Here is an 18,617-nt window from a genome sequence, read left to right as displayed (position 1 = left end):
GATACTAAGAAATGTATGGTTCTTTTTTCCCTGCACATCCTTTGACAGGGTTCTGTACCTCCAGATGACTGGTTTCTTTTTTATGGAACATTGACTAATAAACCAAAATGTTGTTCTACTTCCAGCTTGCCTTCCTCCTAGTCCATGCTTGACCTCTGAGAGGTCTGTGAAACTCAGTACTTGGATGCAAAATTTATTTTGGTGTTGGAGAAGAATCTTTCAGCCCAGATAGGATTCTTCACCTTGTAGTTGTTCTAAACTTTCTGCTAACAGATATATAAGACCTACTTTGTGTTACTTTCTGAATCTTAAAATTTGCTGGGTAGTTTCCCAGTGCATCTAGGGACTGAGTTTTGAATTTGTGAGTTTAGCATGTGATGTTTTGTTGTATGACGGGAGAGGTAAAAGAGCCTTGCCGTGGGTCTGTGCTCCCTCTAGCAGAACAGCGGTGAACGTAGAGGATTTCTGCATAAGAGTGTTCCCTCATCTGATTCTGCCAGAAGATTTAATTGAAATGTGCTGTCAGTACCTCAGTGGTTTTGGCCAAAAAACTACCAGTAAATGAGGCAAATGGAATAAATTGGTCTTAGGGCAGATCTATGAGGAGTCAAGCTTTGCTTGACATGAGAAGCTGAGTAAGTTCTTCCATTGAAACTGAATCTGGAGAAGGAAGTTTGGCAATAGGTAAAGGGGTCAGTGTTGCGTGGATTTTTTGCTCTTGTTTTTAGTTGGTCTTCGCTGGACTAATGAGAAGTCTGAAACACAAGAGACACGTCTTAACACCGCTGGCAAGCAGATGCCCTTGGGATGGTACTGGCGTTCCTCAAAGTTACAGGAATGTGCCTTCATGGGCAGTGACTCTGGAAGCTGTAATGCTTTAGTCTTACTGATGGTGTGGAGATTTTTTTCCTTAGGTAAGATGTCTTGCTGAAGGTGCCAGGGTAGGGACTGCAAACGACTCACTTGTTTTTAGGGATGTGCACTGCCATTTTTTGCCATAATTCCAAAAACATTTCTTAACTCTTTTTGATAGTGAGCCTATGCACTCGTTTAAAGACTTTGACAGAGCTTTCCCAAAAGCTCTAAATATGTTTCTTCTTTTGCCTTTGAGAGATAAAGAAGCCTTTTTCTTTTTCTTCCTGGTATTTTCAGTCTGCTTGCTGTCAGAGTGAGAGAGCCTTAACTTTTGACTGTTTTGTGCCTTACTTTCGATCTTTGAGCACAAAATACTGCTGTTACACTGCTGGCTCAGCTGTGCCTTATCTATCTAGTTGCACAATCACACTTCCAGCTGTACTACTTGAGTGCTGTATATCTAGTTTTATTGCAAGTTTTGAGTTTCTGGCATGCAGAGGCTGGTGTAATATAGCAAATACCTTTCCATTTAAGGATGCAGGGAGACTACAAAATATAAAGTACAGTTCCCTCCATAAGCAAAGCTAGGGTTTAAGTGATTAGCGGGGTCTAAGTCAAGCTCAGACTACTCTCCTAGTTTATTATGTGCAATGTGACTTTAAATTCAGTTCAGGAATTGGCTTCTGATCATATATTGCTAGTTTGCACCTTAAACTCCTTGGAGGAGGCTAGTTTGTATTAAGGCTTTACCTGCTGGAAATCTCTCAGCATAGAGAGAACAATTGTAAAGTAATACTTTGTTAAAGATCTTTTTGTGGCAAAAGTGATTTGCTCTTTCTCCTCTGGGCATTTTGTAGCCAGTGCAGGCAGGCAGGAAGGAACTGGATTTGGGGTTGGCTAGATTCCAATGGCAGACTCTATTCAGAACCAAGCCAGGAAGAGTATAGGCTGATTTGTAAGTTTTGGGAGTTTGGGGTAGAGATGGCTGTTGAGAAAAACAGCTGTCATAGTTTTGTGGGCTGATGAAATTTGTTGTATGTCAGGTAGTAGAAATGTGATGCTTTGTGCTGTGTAGAGTTAGAGAAATGCATTAAAGATCAGTTTGTCATGCGCAAATCAAGAGAGCAAAACGCTTAGTTGAGATAAACTAAAATATTGGTAGATAACCATGTATGATATTCTTTACTATACAGAAAATGTGCATTTATCTGTAAAACCAACTACTTTTTCATTAAAACCAGATGTGCAAAGTGATGTTCTCCCCCTGCCTGCCACCGTTCTTTCTTGTGCATGAACTATGATGCCTGTGTAAGTGATGGTAAGCAGTCTATCATTTACTTGAATGAAGGTGACTTCCCACTTATATTCATTACTAAGTCTAAAGAATGGTCTTGCTGGGGATAATATAAACTTTCCATTTTCTTCCTTCCTTCACTTGTAAGTTTTACATATGCTCTTCTCTGTTTTTGGAGAGAGAGGAGTTTTATATAGAGACCTGTGCAGAGCACAACAGCTGTTTTTATGTAAAAAAAAAAAAAAAAAAAAAAAAAAGACCAAAACCAAAAAAAACCACCACAAAAAAAACCAACCCACCAAAAACCCAAAAAACCCCAACCAAACAAACCAAACCAAAAAAACCCCCAAAACAAACCTGTAAAAATTTATTTATTGGTATAGCAAGCAGTATTCAACCGGACCTTTTAGCTTCCTGTTATGTTGTTTGTTATCTTTCTCCGGAAGAACAAAAGTCTAGATAATGACTGTTCACATGTGCAGTTTGTCTTGGCATTAATTAAGCTTACTTAAAATTTAGAGAGGTTCTGATCAGGTGCCTGTTTCAAACTGATCATGGTACTGGTCACAGTTTCTAGAACTGCTTGTATTTAAGTGGTGTGGGATAAACTGTTTAAGGATCTCATGCCTCTTTGGGACTGTAAAGGGTAGAAGTTAAATGGGGGCAGAACAAGGTAGTTGTTTTGGGGTGATGACTCTAATGGATGGAGTGAAGTCAGATGTCTGAGATAGTTACTGCTCCTGGCTGTGTAGGCAGTCATCTTGTGGGAGGACGCAGCATCCTCATCTCCACTAGCAATATTAGCTCCCTGTTCCAGTCGTTTTTCCATCTGCCTCTGATGAATATGCTGTGATTTACTGAAAGATGTAGTGACAGGTGAGGTGATAGTCTGTGGCTGGAAATGAAGTATGTCACTGAGCTGATTGTATTCCAAAGCCGTCCAATGCTGTTTGAGCTCTATTGAGGAGAGTCTGTAAGATGAATGAGCCCCCCCCGCCACTGCCTCATTAGACATCAGGGAATCCATGTGACTGATTCTTACCTCTGAGGAAAAGCTTCAATTGGACCTGTCTCCTTAGTAGACAAAGAAGGAATCCAACTGGAAGACATGGACCCAGAGGAAATCATGCTTTGCTGGTTCTCTGGCTCATGCAACTCCTTGGTTTGTGATTGGTCCCTTTGTCATTACTAATGCTTCACCTCCACTGTCCGCAGTGATGGTGGGATGTCAACTTTGAATGGGAATGGATGGAAATGTTCTGGCAATGCAGGTAACTATGGGGAAGGGGTTTGAATGTAGAAGGGTTGTAATCCCTAATGGGAGCCTGAGCTGTGCCATAAGGTCTGTTTGTGAAGAAAACACAGTGCTTGTGGAGAGTGCTTCAGTATAGTATTGTATGTGCAAGTCAGTACAGTGCCTTGGGATGGATAATTTTCTGGTGGTTATTGGGGTGCTAGAAGGGCCTTAATGTACTTCCTGAAGCACTCTGTGTAGAACACAAGTCTTGTGGTAATACTTAACTTTTGCTTTGAATCAGTTCATCTCTGCTTTTTCAGTGGAAAAATGATGTCCCCGAAGAACAAGTGTTCTTCAGAGTGTCTGTATTTTCTTGGAAAACAAGCTTTTTGGAGGCATTTTAAACACAACCTGAAACTGGAATTGTAAATAATATATTTTAGCAGCCTCATTCTTGGGCCTCTCATGTGTGAGCTCAGTTCAGAACTAAGACTAGTACGCTGTGTTACTCAACATAAACATTGAATTTTCTGGATGTGAAAAGTCTTCCTTTCCAAGTGGTTGTAAAATAGCCCAGTTGAGGATTTTTGTCCTTGGCCAAAACTCTGAAAGGAGAAGTTTGTCTGGGATCTCTCTAGTGGCCTGCAGGCTTGTTCTGTTGTAACAGGCAATTTCAGAAGATGTATTTCTGAATTTTTACGGACAAAGATATTGAAACAGACTGATGGGTGTGTTTCTGTACCTCAGTCTTGCCTCCTGTTACCGCTCAAGGTGGTAGAGTGATGGCATCTCTCACCTGAGAGATTTCTTAGATTAATAGAAGCAAAGTTGTAGCTGCCCCTATCCGTGGCAGTGTGCAGGGCCAGGTTGGACAGGGTTTTGAGCAACCTGGCCTAGTGGAAGGTGTCCCCGCCTGTGGCAGGGGGTTGGAACTGGATGAGCTTTAAGGTTGCTTCCAACCCAAACCATTCTATGATTCTATGAAATGCTATAGCTCTTTTCTCTGCTTTTGGAGGAGGAAAGTAAACAGTTGTGGGAGACCCTTTTAGATACTCATATAGGTATAATGCCAAAGTATTGACAGAGTAGGGAATGTGCTCTTTATTTTCTAAAATGCATATGCAGTATCTTTAGGTGGATAAGGAGGAATAGGTGAGAATTTGGGTTTCTGCAAAACCCACATGAAAAGGAGATAGACTCTGATTATGTCTGTACTAGTGTATCCTCATGCACTTGCAGGGGAGTGAGATGCAAAATTCCTTAGCATTGCAGTACTCCTCTGTTCAGTTGAAAACAGTGTATCATGGCCAAGGTGCCCTTATGGAGAATGATGTCAGGTACAAAAACTGGAGGGCAAAAGGGAATCTCTGGAGCCAGCCAGCTGTAACCAATTACTTGATTTCTGTGGCTCTGAACTAGCGCTCTTTCAGACATGCTTTACTGGGGAATCCACTTCCAATTTCAGACTTGGGCTCATAAGCTTTATTTCTACAGCTGAATTTCCATTTGGCTTGCAAATGCTACTTCTAAGTCCGTAATACTGTTTGGAATTACAGCCTGTACTTTGGGAAGCTGCTTCAAACAGATCCTCAATTTTTTTTGGTCTGGTTTGCCTGTTAGGGCATCTTTGCCTTTAAAACTAAAGAAATCTAGATAGAGAGAAACATATGGGATAGCTTGTTTTTTGAAAGTTGGTGAACAAAAATAGTGTATAATAGTATGCTGACTGTCTTGTGGGTTTTGGCTAAGAAAAAGAGCTGGATTTCCAAAGGGAAAAAAAAAAAAAAGAGGGAGAACTATATGTGGCTTTAAACTTGTGTTCTGTTCTACAAACCATTGTGCCACTTGTGTGCATTACTTAATATCTATTGGAATGTATTTTTATGAAAATTTTTTGAAACTTCACTTTGTAGACAATGTAACCAGAAGTAGGCAGTCTGAAATAGCACTGCAAATAAGCAAAGTGAAAATTTTGGTCTTCCAAGAAACTTCACTGGTATAGGGCCTTCAGTGTGGCTTGAGGGTTTCAGTGGTTGCATCTGTATATAAACATAGTCTTGCATAGCTATCTTGCATAAACCCATGTATTGCTGCATCACTGAGAAGGATGCGCCGTCCCATCCGGAGACAGTAGTAGTGCACAATGTCTGGTTTGAGCAGTTGCTGCAAGAAGCTCTATAGTGAGATTCTTCTAGAGAACAGAATCCCTGAGCATTTGGAAATGAACAGCAGTAGGAATACATCACTTCTGTGACTTGATTCATTCTTAATAAGTGCACACAGATACCTCATAATTCTCTGCCCATGTGATACTTTCTTGATGTAGCATTTTGGGAAGCCCTCTGAAGGGAAGAAAAATCTCAATGCTGTGGGTAAAGGTGTGAAACTGAAACACTTTGCTGTCATAAAGCTGTTTAGATCAGAGCTGGTTTTGCTGATCAGCAGTAAACATTTAACAGCCTTGCAGAATCTTTTCCTGGCTAGAGGTGTCTGATTAACTGTGTTATAGATTACGATAAAAGCAAACACCTAAGGTTGCTGTGAATTAGTAAGTTGTCAGAGTGTTTTAAGTCTGAGGAAGATATATTGAAGTCTAGTTCTCTGCATTGCTGCACTGTTTAATTTCTGGTTTATTAAGACTTTTAAAAAAAACCCCAACCAACCAAGCAGCCAAAACCCACAGGTTCAGCTCTGCTGTGATGCTTGTGTACTTCTGGACTGATCTGGTAGGTTTCAGGTAGTTCTTTAAAACTGGGTATGAATAATTATTTCTCCTGTCTGGCTTTCAGTGCACATAACACACTTATTATCAAAGAATAGCTAGTGCTTAGGTTCCTTGCTAGCTGTTCTAGGAATAATGCTGCATTGCTTCATGGTGCTCTGTGGACCTCTGGAGCTGTGCAGTAGTTCTTCCAGGCTTGTGTGTGTTCCTGATGTCTTGCTGGTTTTATTTCTACATCTACCTCATAGAATGCCCATTATTTTCTTATTTATACTGTTTAGAGGATGAGATTTAAGAACAGGAACCTCTGGCAGTAACTCACACAGAGTAATATTAATGTAACCACAAAACAATTCTCAGCTAGGTCAGTACCTCTGATCCAGCTGGCTGGTAGTGCAGCAGCTGTCTAAAATAACCTCCATCTTGAAGCTTTCAGCCTCTAGATCTTGCTGGCTGCCAGAAGGTGAAAATGTAGTTCTTTGATTTTTTTTTCTTTTCTTACCTGCCCTAAACCTGCTTGGAGCAGACTGCATGGTAGATAATCTTGCCTTTGACTGCTTGTGTCACTGGAGCAGTTGATAATGCAGCAGTGATACTAAGGAAGCTCCTGTGCTCAGAGCAGTTAATGCTTGCAAGTGCTCCAGAGAAGGAAACCCAATTCTTTATTTTCTGTTTTCAATGCAAACATTTGAGATTAAGAAGTTGGGATTGAACAGGGAGCTGTGTGTTTGTAAGGCTGTATTTTCCCAGGAAAACTAAAAGGAATGTTAAAGTTGATAAGATTTGACACATGTTGCAGGTCAGGATGTGGTAGTTGAGTGCTTCCCTTTCTATTCAGTACATTGCCTGTGAGATTACTTATACTCACAAAATAGATGCAAATTTTATCTCTTCCTCTGTGCTGAATGATTCTGGAATGAAACTAAAGATTCTTGTCATGCTTGAGTGTTTGAAAAAGCTGTAAGTAACAGACATCCTGAAACTGCTTGTTTGTGGAATCACAGAAATGATAGTACAACTGCTTGTATTTGGAGGATAACTGAAACTATAAGAAAGATATCACTTTCTTATGAAAATGTGAGCTGTCAAATAGTTCTTCATAGTGTTTTAAGGAAGCATTTGATTGCTTAGGAAATGAATTGTCTGGATTGTGCTTTTTTTTAATGGCCCAAATGTCCTTTGAATCAAATGTAGTTTCTCCGTAATGTTTAATATAGTGAAGTTTCAGATGGAGAATGGTGTTATTGCTGTTCATTCCTCAGACTAAAATTTGAACAGCTTGCTTTTGCACCTTCAAGTATGTATGAAGCACAAATAGGTAAGTTGGGAGCATGTTTAGAATGTCAGGGCAGGTGTGTTTTGAGGTCTCTTTTCTCCGTTTGTTACATGAAGTCAAATTTTTCTTAATTTTGAAACTTGCGGTCTTTTCTTGCTCTGGTATTTGAGACAAGATTGTAAATTGTTTCCCAACAAAAGTGTGTGGATCCTAAGCCTCTGGTGTTTTGGATAAACAGTCTTCCTCTTTCACTTCTTTCTCTCTTGCATTGAAACCCAGCTGTGCATAGTACTTTCCTTTGAAAGGGATTTTGTGTTTATCTGAGTTGATTTGAATGCAGTAAAAGCTAGATCTCACTTTCTATCATATCTATCTGTATTTAGTTTAACAAAATGCAGTATCATACAATTTCAGGGGCATTTGGCTAGATTATAGATAGTTCTTGGATGAATAGCATTTCTGTAGTATGGGAGATTTAGGGTTGGAAAGAGTATTCTCTAAACATGGTTCTTTGTCCACCTCTTATGTTCTTTTAGCTAGAATAAAAAGCATGCTTTGAAATGAACTTGATTAGTTTATACCCTGTATTTTGCTGTGTGCTAACATTGTTGGGTTTATGCAGTGGTGAGTGGTTTTAGCTGACAGCTTTGGAGATGGGCTTAAAGCACTGAATAAAATTGCCTCCTTGTTAAATGAATGCTGGGGGGAGCTGTAAAATGTTGGAAATAAGGATTGTTAAGGAAGTCATTATATGAAAAAACAGATTCCCTTACCCATTGCTTTCTAAAAGGAAACCCTCTTGCATTCTAATGCTCTTCTGGGATATTACTTGTTGGAATTGGTATATCTTAAATGTGGGGTTTTGGTGGGGTTTTTCCTGTTAAAGCTAACTGCTCTTTTCCCCTACTAGTATCATGTTTATTGATGCTTCTAAGAAATGTATGTTGTGAGACTATAATCATTCCTTTCTCTAGCTGTAGTGCTTAACTGGGCTGCCTGTATAGGTTTTCAGCTATTAAGTTGTTTGGAACTATCAGGTTACTTGACTGCATTAATTGAAGTTTATCCTGATGTTCTACAGACTACTGTCTGTATCAGCATGCTCCTTTAGGCATCCGAGAGTACTTCCTTTTAATCAAACTCTTGTGCTGCTTATATAGTTTTACAATAGCCTCTGCAGCAGATATCCTCCGTTACTGCCTCTTGAAATACCTATTTCCATATTGTCATTAACACATGCAATTGAAGATCTTGAGTTTCTTTAGTTTAATTGAAGTTGCAATGCCAGCTGAAACTTGAACACAAGCTCACATCCTCACATCTTTCAAAAGTGGTAGCATGGCAAGGGTCTGCTGTCTTTGATTTCACAAGTTATTTTCTAGAAAAAATAATGTAGGGCAAATAACAAACCACTTGCTAAGAAAAAAAAATATGGTCAAAGACTGAGAAGTTTCTGTAGTAAGTTCCTCCTGCCTCAGAAAAAATATCAGCTAGTTTACATGAGCGTCAAAACTAGGTTCCTGATGGGATCTCCATCATCTTACGTTACAAGTAGTTGGAGTAGTAAAGCCCTGACTCCTATGCACTTGGTGACTGATTGCTTTTGCTACTTTGCTTCTGTATTTTCCTGCGCTGTGTTCTGGATGAAACTGGATATGTAGTGGAAACAAAGCTGATTAAAAGCAGTTCTTACACAGTTGATTTGGTATTTGCCAGCCAGTAGCATCCTTTAATTTTTTGTATGGGATGAAGTTATTTTAGATCAGGCATGCATTTTCTTTAATTGCCTATATCATGTTAGCTAGATGCGTGAGGATTGGGTAGTTGTATTTTATAAAATTATTCTCCCTAAACCAAACTTGATTTTTCTTTTTGTTGTTGTGTGTGTGGTGTGGTGTTTTTTTTTTTTTTTTTTTTTTTTTTACTATTAGCTGTTGTAATATCAGGGTAGCCCTGCTGATTGGGGTGGGGGGAATGTGTGGAGTGGAACAGTTCAAAAAGCAGTCTGTGAACTGACCTGAACTGTAGGGTGCCAGATCTTTTCAGGCGAAGGGAAATGCTGATGGAAGGGACGTGTGGACAGCGGGATCCCATAGCAGTCAGAAATAGCCTTTTTCACCTCTGAAATAGTCATTGGGTTTTTTTTGTGTGTTTTTTTTTTTTTTTTTTTTTTTCCCCCCTGCAAATCAGAAAAGCAACCAGCTCTCTTCCAGAACACCAAGAGAGAAGTAATGTCACCCTGGAGAACCCCAGCTATTTCACATGTGATTTCTTGTGGTGTTTTCAGTAGATAAGGTTCTTCTTAATTTGTATACTTTGTGGAGGAGGGAAGTAGTTTCTAGCTTATCTGATCTGTTGTAGGTGCCTCTGAAAGATATTTTTTTTAATTACTATGGTTTTGTGTGGTGGTGGTTTTTTTTTTTGTTTGTTTGGTTTTTTTAATGGTGTGAGTAACCTTTTAGCCGTGTGTTCAGCTAATCCACATTTCTGGTTCTGATCAGAAAGAGCCTGGCTGTATTTAAACATAAAAGCACCATAAACATAGCATATAGCTTTTGGTCAAGCTGACGGGTAGGTTCCTAATGGTAGCAGGCACAATTAGGAGCAACTTTTGAAGGGTAGCTGAAAAAAATAAAATTAAAAATAACCCCTAATCACTAGCCAGAGATGCAAATCAGCAGTCTCTGAAAATACTGCTTAATAGCCATAGGGGTTATCAGATCAGACTGCATTTCACTGAACCACTGCAACCTCTTTGAAGGCTCTAGGAGTGGACAGGTAGCAGTAAATGAGGCAGGAAATGCTAAAATCTGGTGCTGGAGAAGACTTATAGCGAATACACAGGAGTGATCGCTCTATCAACAAGTATTCCAAAAGTATGAGAGAAGGGAATACTTCCTGAAGTGTCTTGTGATAGTAAAATGACTTCACAGATGCAAATTGTAAGAACAAACACTTGTCTCCAAATTAAAAAAGAAAAAAAAAAAAAAGGCAAGCTGATTATAGCCAGAATTAACTGCTCCAACGTACCTTTCTTGGGGATGACAAAGTTCACAGATGCAAAAACACTGCTCTTAATTGGGGAAAGAGATGAGATTATTTGGGACTTTGGAACTTGCTAGTTTGGATTTTCTTGCTCTGCAGGAAAACTGCTTTATTAAGCTGTGCTACTGGTAGTGATTAGGAGGCATTTATGCCTATAGAGGTGTCTTAACCAGCAGAGTCTGAGGTGGGCCTGTGTCCTTTGTTCAGGACTTCCACCAAAGGTTTGGATCAGTGGCTCTTGTTACTCAAAGGGTGGAAGCCCTTTGCTTACCCATGAGTTGCTCGTTTCTGTAGTTGTTATCGTAACAAAAGCTCTACTTACAGCTGCAAACTAAAGTAGCCTTAATTTCTTAGAATGTTTTCCTTCAGAAAGACAAAGGTTCAGTTGGGATTCTAGCATGTGAGCCTGCTGTGAGAAGGAATCGAGAACAGGTTGTTTGGGTTCTTCAGTGTATTTGGCAGGAAGTGTAGGAGACTTGCTTTGACCGGAATCTCCCTTGCTGTGTGCAAGAGGAGAGTTTTAACTGTAAATATGTTGAAAAAAGGTGGGAAGGCCTGGATTTTCCAGGCTAACTGAAACAGAAATGTCATGGATGGTCTGGATCAAGCCTTTGAGTTGGGAATGGTCTAGGTGCTTCCTCAAAGTTCCATCTAGCTCTGTTGTCTGTTGTTCTGTGATCAGGAAGCAACCGTACATTTTGCCAAAGGTACCTGTGTTGCAATGGGGAAAAGGCATCTTTGGAAGACGGAAGGGAACCTTCTGGTCACCCTAAGCTTGCTGAGCTGCTTGTTGAATGCCAGGGGATGATGACAGTGAGGACAACAGTATCTTCCTTCCAGCCTTCAAGATGCCTCAACATTAAAGGTTTTCATGGTAATTCATTGTAGTTATCTGTGAAGCACTAAGCTGTTCAAGGAGCAGTCTTGCGTTCACTGCTAAAACTTCACTACAGGAACAGACTGATGATCAACGACACCTCTGGTGGTGGAGGCTGCTTCCAAGACAGAAATTGATGCATGTAAGAATCATCTGGAGGCAAGCTTAAACTTAAATTCATATTGAGTTAATATCTATAGTACTGCTACACAGTACCGCAGAGAAGAGTTCAAAGAAGAAAATAAACCAGTACTATCCTGTTGGTACAGAAGTACTACTTACCTTTTCTTTTCCTATTTGGCAACACTTGCCAATGAGATTAAGTTTGAGAATAACTTCACTCTTCTGTTTCATGGAAATTCTCAGATAATTCGCAGACAGCAGCTGCTTGTTTTATGAAGGTATGATACAGATAAACATATCTGGAAGAAATAGTTATTTTTCTTGAAATAGTACATCAATTCTTCTACCTACAAAGTAAATTGGTATGATACAGGGGAGGGTGGTGTAAAGAGTATGAAATACTGACAGTGATATTACATAAAAGGAAACCCAAATTATTTTGTGGTAGTGTTGCATATATTGAAGCTTTCTGTTTGCATTTTGATACAAACCAGCATGTAACTTTTTCTTCTTTTAGTCTGTGTTCAAGGGGGTAAATGTTGGATGCTTCAGCCAAAGAGGGCTTTCGAGTTAGTCAGGGTTTGAGCATACAATCCTGAAAACGTCTGGGGCTGGGTATGGTGAAGGTGAATAATGTATCTTTAGACTTATAATGCTGTAGATGTCACAATAACTGTAGACCTACAATACTTCCAAAGGAATCTCTTCTGCCCTCACTGCCATTTTTCCCCTTGTTGCTAATATAAGTGCTTCTGTGGCTTTGCAGTAAACTGGAGAGTGAGGAATTGATGTGGTTTAAAACTAAATTTAAAGCATACATCTGGTTTTGTTTCCCCTTCATGTGAACCAGGGAGAGAAGTAGCAGGAGCAAACTAGCAAATGAAAGGTGGAACTGCTGCTTTTGGCAGCAGCATTGGCCCACACTAGTTTGCTGATGGTAAAAATACAGTGTAAGCACAAATGGAATTTTTGATGTGTGGAGTATATACTACTGGATGATACCAAACATGGAATGAGAATGTACTTAAGAGGAAATATTCACGGAAGCCTGACTTCACTTCTGCAGCTTTCTTGTTTAGCGCAGCAGAGATGTTTTCTCTTGCTCATTGGAGCTAGGGTAACAACTGAACTATAGCATGTCATCTGCATAGCTAAGTCTGTGAAATGGGATGGTTTGCATCTAAAAATTATGAGGTAGGCAATAGAACTGTTTGTAGTAGGTGAGGAAAGCAAAGTGAAATACTCCTTTTTGTTCAGGGGAAATACTACCTGTGAAAATTATGACTTGTTTGTTTAGTTTGTAGTCTTTTAGGAGCTAGGTTGTATAGTTTAAAAATCAAAACAAACCAACATCAGCAACATGCAGCAGCTTCTGTGTCTGGCAAGTAGTAGATATTCTCTATAATTTTGAGGATGACTTCCCTGAGTTGAAGTCTAACTTTTCAAGGTGCAGGTCAAGATTTTTAGAGCTCTTGTCCTAAATGAGAGATCTTGTTTACTCTTTGCCACTGGCTAAGCTTGCTCCTTTAAAGAAACAACTAAACAAACAAACAAAAAGCCTGTGTTACAGGCCTTGTTGATGATCTCTGAAGTAGTCAAGTAAGTTCCTACAAGACTTGTAGAAAATAGGAACTTGCCACAGTGCTCAGAGCATGTGAACATGTGTGGTCTTGCTCTCCAGACAGCCATGAATCCATGCAGAGGAGAGGTTTTCATTACATATCCCAACCATGGGAAAAACTTAATTGAAGTTTGCAGTTCTTATATACCAATGTCCTCAACTGTTTGATGTAAATCTGTAGGAAACTGGCTTTGATAATTATGGTGCCCATAACCTATGCCAGTACCACTCCCTTATTTGCAAGGAGTAGCGCTATCAACAGCGATAATTATCCCACAAGGTTTCATAATGCTAGTAGTCCCAGCATTGCTATCACTGAGAAGCATTGGGAAGAGTGTAGGGCTGCTTTTACCACATGCATTGGTCTGATGTTCTGAAACATCTGGAGGACTTCAAAAGTGTTCCGTAGATCTGCATGTGGACAGGCTTTTCTTGGAAGTGGTCATTGGGTCTCTGAAATTTTATTTTCTTTTTTTCGTGATTTGTTTTATTAGTTGGAAACAACATTTTGTTCCAGGCTTTTTGGTGGGGTGTGGGAGAGTTCCAGTTGCAGGTTGTCCTTTGGAAGTGCTGGCTATCTCGTGAAGCAAGATGTTGGCATAATAATGCGCTGGTCCCTAAGATGCACTGGGCTTCTGGAGCTATTGGAAGGGTGCAGAGAGAAGGAAAATGGGATGATCCTTTTGGAGAGGAGTTGTGAGAGGATTGAACAAGGAGCTTCTGTTTATGAAGCTCCAGTTGGTTGTGGGGAAGCATGGGGTCTCCCAGTGTTCAGTAGCAGGGAGTTTGTGCCCTTAGTCCATGTCCCTCCTCTTCCTGTGCAGTCCCATCCAGTTGTTGCTCACCAATGTGTTGCTCAGTAGGACAATTGAGAAAAATGAAGGATCGGAGAGGGCTGCTTCTCTTGTAGCTCCTTGTACTGGTGCTTAGAAAAGCTGACTTGGCAAGATGTGGGTGGACATGCCTGCATACCTCCTCCCTGTGTCTTGCAGGAAGCTCAGCTTAGAAAGGCAGGGACTTGCCAAGAATTGCAATGAGTTGTGCACTTGCCAGCACAAGATGGTGGGTGGGTGCAGGTCCTGCTGTGGCTGGCAAGATCCCATGACATTACCACTGGTTCATTTGGTATGTAGATGGTTTGGGTAGTGGCAGGGAAAGGTGTGGCCCAAGTGCTGTGAGGAGGGTTTCTTTGTGGTGAATAAGTTGAGTCCTGGCCTAGAAAAAATGAAGGCATCTACTGGCTGTGGAGAGGAAAGAGGCAAGTTTTGCTGCTTTCTTTTTTTCCTGTGAAACACATACGTATGCCTAGTAATTGATCTACCTCTTTTCACCAGTGTCAGATCAAAATAAAACTTGCAAGTCTATAATTGGAACATAACGTAGTAAAACTACTACTCAATTGCTACTGCCCTTTTGTGCAAATGAAACTCTAGAAATTGGCACAAGGAAAACCTTCATGAAAACTTGTCATTGCTAATCAAGATGAATGAATTAAACTTTCACTTCGCTTGCATTTCCTTCCTATTTAAAGTTTCCAAAAGGCCTTTTAACCTTGAGCAGCTGCTTTCTTTCTCTTTCAAGATAATTAAATCCCACAAAGACCTGAAATGAAATCAAGCAGCCTTTCCCGGTTACAATTTTTCTGTGAAGATGAGGACAAACCAAACAATCCCACTAGGCTGGTTTTAACTTTCAGCGGAACTACATAGGTTCAGTCCTGCTTAACAGTTACACAAATACAAATAAATAAAATGACAGAACACAAAGCTAGTGATTATTATTATCTGAAAACCTGACAAAATCCTTGTAGAAAGAATGTTGTCTTCAGGCAAGCTAAAACTTGCTGGCATATTCATGTTAATATAGTGTCTTTGAAAGAAAGCATGTGTATGTGTCTTTTAAGATTTAAGCTGGAGAATCAAATCATTCCTATCAACATAAAAAGGACATGGAGCTGTTGGAGCAAGTCCAGAGGAGGGTCATGAGGATGATAAGAGGACTAGAGCACCTCCTACATGAAGACAGGCTGAGAAAGTTGGGACTGTTCAGCCTGGAGAAGAGAAGGCTGTGTGGAGACCTCATAGCAGCCTTCCAGTATCTGAAGGGGGCCTACAAAGATGCTGGGGAGGGACTCTTCCTTAGGGACTGTAGTGGTAGGACAAGGGGTAATGGCTTCAAACTTAAACAGAGGAAGTTTAGATTAGATATAAGGAAGAAGTTCTTTACTGTGAGGGTGGTGAGGCACTGGAATGGGTTGCCCAAGGAAGTGGTGAATGCTCCACCCCTGGCGGTGTTCAAGGCCAGGTTGGACAGAGTCTTGGGCCACATGGCTTAGTGCAAGGTGTCCCTGCCCATGGCAGGGGGGTTGGAACTAGATGATCTTAAGGTCCTTTCCAACCCTAACTATTCTATGATTTTAAGGGCTGGTGTTTAAGTTACTTGGGGATCACACTGATACGGTATGTCTTTCTAGGAATTGGTCCCTTGTGGTGAGGATCTGCTGTGTTAACTGAGTGCTACTCTCTTGTGCAGGATTAATAACAAGCTTCCAGGATACTAGTAGGCCTAGCATGAAATAATAGTGATTTACTCCTGTTGTTTTTCTGCTGTGCTGGGGAATCTCTTAATATTCCAGAGATACAATAGCCTTCCCTGTGAAAGTGGGGGTGAGAAGAACAAGTTCATTTGTAACCCAGCTGTAAAGCCCTTAACTTACTCTGTGTGTCTAGCATCAAGTGTTAAATGTATATTGAAAAAACTGATTTTATGCTCTAGAGTACTTATATTTGAGATTATCTCCATCTTAAATCTGTTCTTGTTTGTGCTCACAAACATTCATCAGTCCTGCAATTCAGACACTGTGCATGTGAAGTTTTAAACTATCTTCCTGCGTGACACCAGGTCATCCTTACCCAAAGTAAGCAGGGCAATGCTCCAGAGCCGTAACAATGAGAGTGCTTGCTTTCATCCATGACCCATTTCTCATTTGTTTGCAAAAGGATACAGGGTTCTGCAAGTGCATTCTCTTGTTACACAAACTAGTTAGTTACATACACAGAATGTAATGGTAAGGAACACTACCTTTAATGTTACGTTCTGTGCTGCTTTTCCTAGTCAGCGATGGTCACAGAACTGCTCTCATAGCCCTAGCAGTGAGTGGCTGTTGGCCTTCGGCAGGGCTACCAACAAATGATTTTGATCTGCAGATACTTTGGATGTAAAGCCAAATTATTTTGAAGTGTATCTCTAAGCAGATAATGAGTTCTTCTGACTTTTTTTTTTAATCTCCCTTGCTTTGCAGGAAGCTAGTCACCTTTAAATCTTCCTCTTGCTTTTCCTTTTCATATTCGTTTCCTGACTGTGATGTTAGCTTTTAATCATAAAGACTGTAGGAGAGGGATATATGTGATCAGTATAGAGTAGACCTCACCGGTAAGACAAATGAGACTTATAGGTGGAATAACTTCTGTAATTCTTCAGGTAAAAGTGTAAAATCTGAGGATCAGGCATGGAAGAGACATCTATACAGTAAAGTAAAGCCCCGAGAGTTCTTCATAGACCAGCTGAGAGTTAGCAAGCATGCTACAGGTGACAGTGCTGTGATGAGAAGCATCTGCCTGTCCTAAATCTTTGGGCTGGGGTGGCAGTGAATTCCATGCTCATGCATTGTAAAGAAATGTTCAGTTGATCCCTTCCCTGGGGAAGTAGCTATGTCCCCCTGAGGCTTAAGACTTCTCTGAATAATTAATCTGTTGGGTCTGTGTCCTCAGAGAGATGAAAGAACTGTTGAAGGCTACTGTGTTACACCTGATGAAGGAAGTCATTAGTGAGTCTGCAGATAGTCACATAAATTAAAAACACTTGCATCCTCTTTCCTTAATAATAGATGAAGCCTTTAGGATTAGAGTTAAAAACAAAAAAAAGGGGGAAAAAACAACTAAAAAAAGTTCTATGTGAGTAGAATAAAATTCCCACCTAGTTTTACTTTCCCTAAATTACTTTGTTTTTCCAAATCATGCCTGTTCTTTCTCTTTTCTTCTCCATTCCTGCATGAGATGTGGGGAGGCCATTACAGGGTAAAAAGAACAATTTTTTTTTTTGCTGTGGTTTTTTTTTTTTTTATTTATTTTTTTAACTCCATGCGTTTTGAAATTACAGAGAATATTTAGGAATTGTTCTTCGACATTCCTTTGATTCTAGAAGTAAAGTAGTATTTCATCAGCTTAACTACTCAATATTTCATTAATAGTTTATTACTTTATTAAGGATGAATAAAATATCAATTATTGGTAGGTAAATAATACTTGAATGTTCATAATTCAGGAAACAAAACTTACCATGGTGGTTTCTTGCTTTTGCCCATGTATTTGATGACATCAGGATACTGTGACCAAATTGCTGCTTGCCTTTTCTGTATTGCAAATTGGTGGTGGTTTATGCCAAACTTTTTTTGTTTATTTCTAGGTATAATGGATCCCTCCCTAATGGTGACAGAGGACGGAGGAAAAGCAGATTTGCCCTTTATAAGCGACCCAAGGCAAACGGAGTTAAGCCCAGCACTGTTCATGTGATTTCTACTCCTCAAGCATCGAAGGTATGTGACAGTGGGGCAAAGCCTGTTTTTTCCGATGATCCAGGGTGGAGAACAACTGTATTACTGCTGATTTACCTTGCTGCTGGTTCATTCTTTGGTAGCCAGATATATTTGTTTTAATGAAAAGCCTGCAGTGGATTTTCTTTCTGAGGGTACAATCTTCAATTTTAAACCAGTTACCTGTTTAAAATAGTCTTTAACTTCAGGTATGAGAGAACCTTTCTGCCCTGTTCCAAAAGTTGACTTTGTCAGTGCTGAGCCATAAGGTAGTCAGGTGATACAAATACGAACAGTGTGTTAATTTCTTTCTCACTGGATTGGTATGTCTCTTTCCTCTTCAGGAAGGTAACCAACATAGTATAAATAAAAAAGTAGTGATCCCTATCTGCCTTTCATTAATTGCATATTGTGTATGTCTTTACCTGAAGTTTAGGGAGTTGAAGGTAGAAAAGCAGTAAATATATTAACATAATTTAGGGAGGAAAAGTGGTAAAGTAAATATGTCAATGTAGTAATATGTTAATATGTAGAATTGTCTGGTTAGAGTTCTGGTCATGGAGCATATTTCAAGCTGCAAAAAGTCGTGCTATGTCTTCTCTCAAAGCCTTTTTGCTAGAAGCAAAGAGTGACTGGAGTCACTGGAGGGGGAGTTCTGTGGCAATGACACACAAGTGGATGGGTTGTGAGAGGTGTACATCACTCTTACTGAAATACATATTGGGGAGGAAGAGAACCTACACTATTCTCAGATGTGTGCTGTCTAACTTAGACCAAGGGAAGAATACCCTTTAATACAGAATACAGTCTTATATTTTCATTTACAATACATACCATACACAGTAAGCACTTAAACGTATCAAAAGATCAAAATATATCAGAAAATGTTAGAGCTTGTTATTTTTGAAGACTGTATAAGGCATGCCTAGAGCGGCTAAATATGTAGTTACTGTAAGTATTTTTCAGTGTCTGTATA

General features: G+C 39.9%; 1 protein-coding gene and 1 long non-coding RNA gene across 3 annotated transcripts in view; both read left to right on the top strand.

Annotated features, from left to right (window-relative positions):
- PELI2 (pellino E3 ubiquitin protein ligase family member 2) overlaps positions 1–18,617 on the top strand; it is an 81,115-nt gene that overhangs the window by 9,378 nt on the left and 53,120 nt on the right. For both annotated transcript variants that reach the window (XM_030481865.1, XM_030481866.1), the window contains exon 2: positions 17,515–17,644. In XM_030481865.1, the coding sequence (XP_030337725.1) occupies positions 17,515–17,644 (130 nt within the window). The remainder of the gene's footprint in view (positions 1–17,514; positions 17,645–18,617) is intronic.
- Positions 2,458–3,586, top strand: LOC115606263. The gene is made up of 2 exons (XR_003990870.1): positions 2,458–2,689; positions 2,744–3,586. It is a non-coding gene; the product is annotated as an uncharacterized LOC115606263 (long non-coding RNA).

This window comes from Strigops habroptila, chromosome 4, assembly GCF_004027225.2.
Source record: "Strigops habroptila isolate Jane chromosome 4, bStrHab1.2.pri, whole genome shotgun sequence".
Classification (NCBI taxonomy): domain Eukaryota; kingdom Metazoa; phylum Chordata; class Aves; order Psittaciformes; family Psittacidae; genus Strigops; species Strigops habroptila.
Note: the sequence above shows the minus strand (reverse complement) of the source record. Positions and strands in the feature narration are given on the sequence as shown.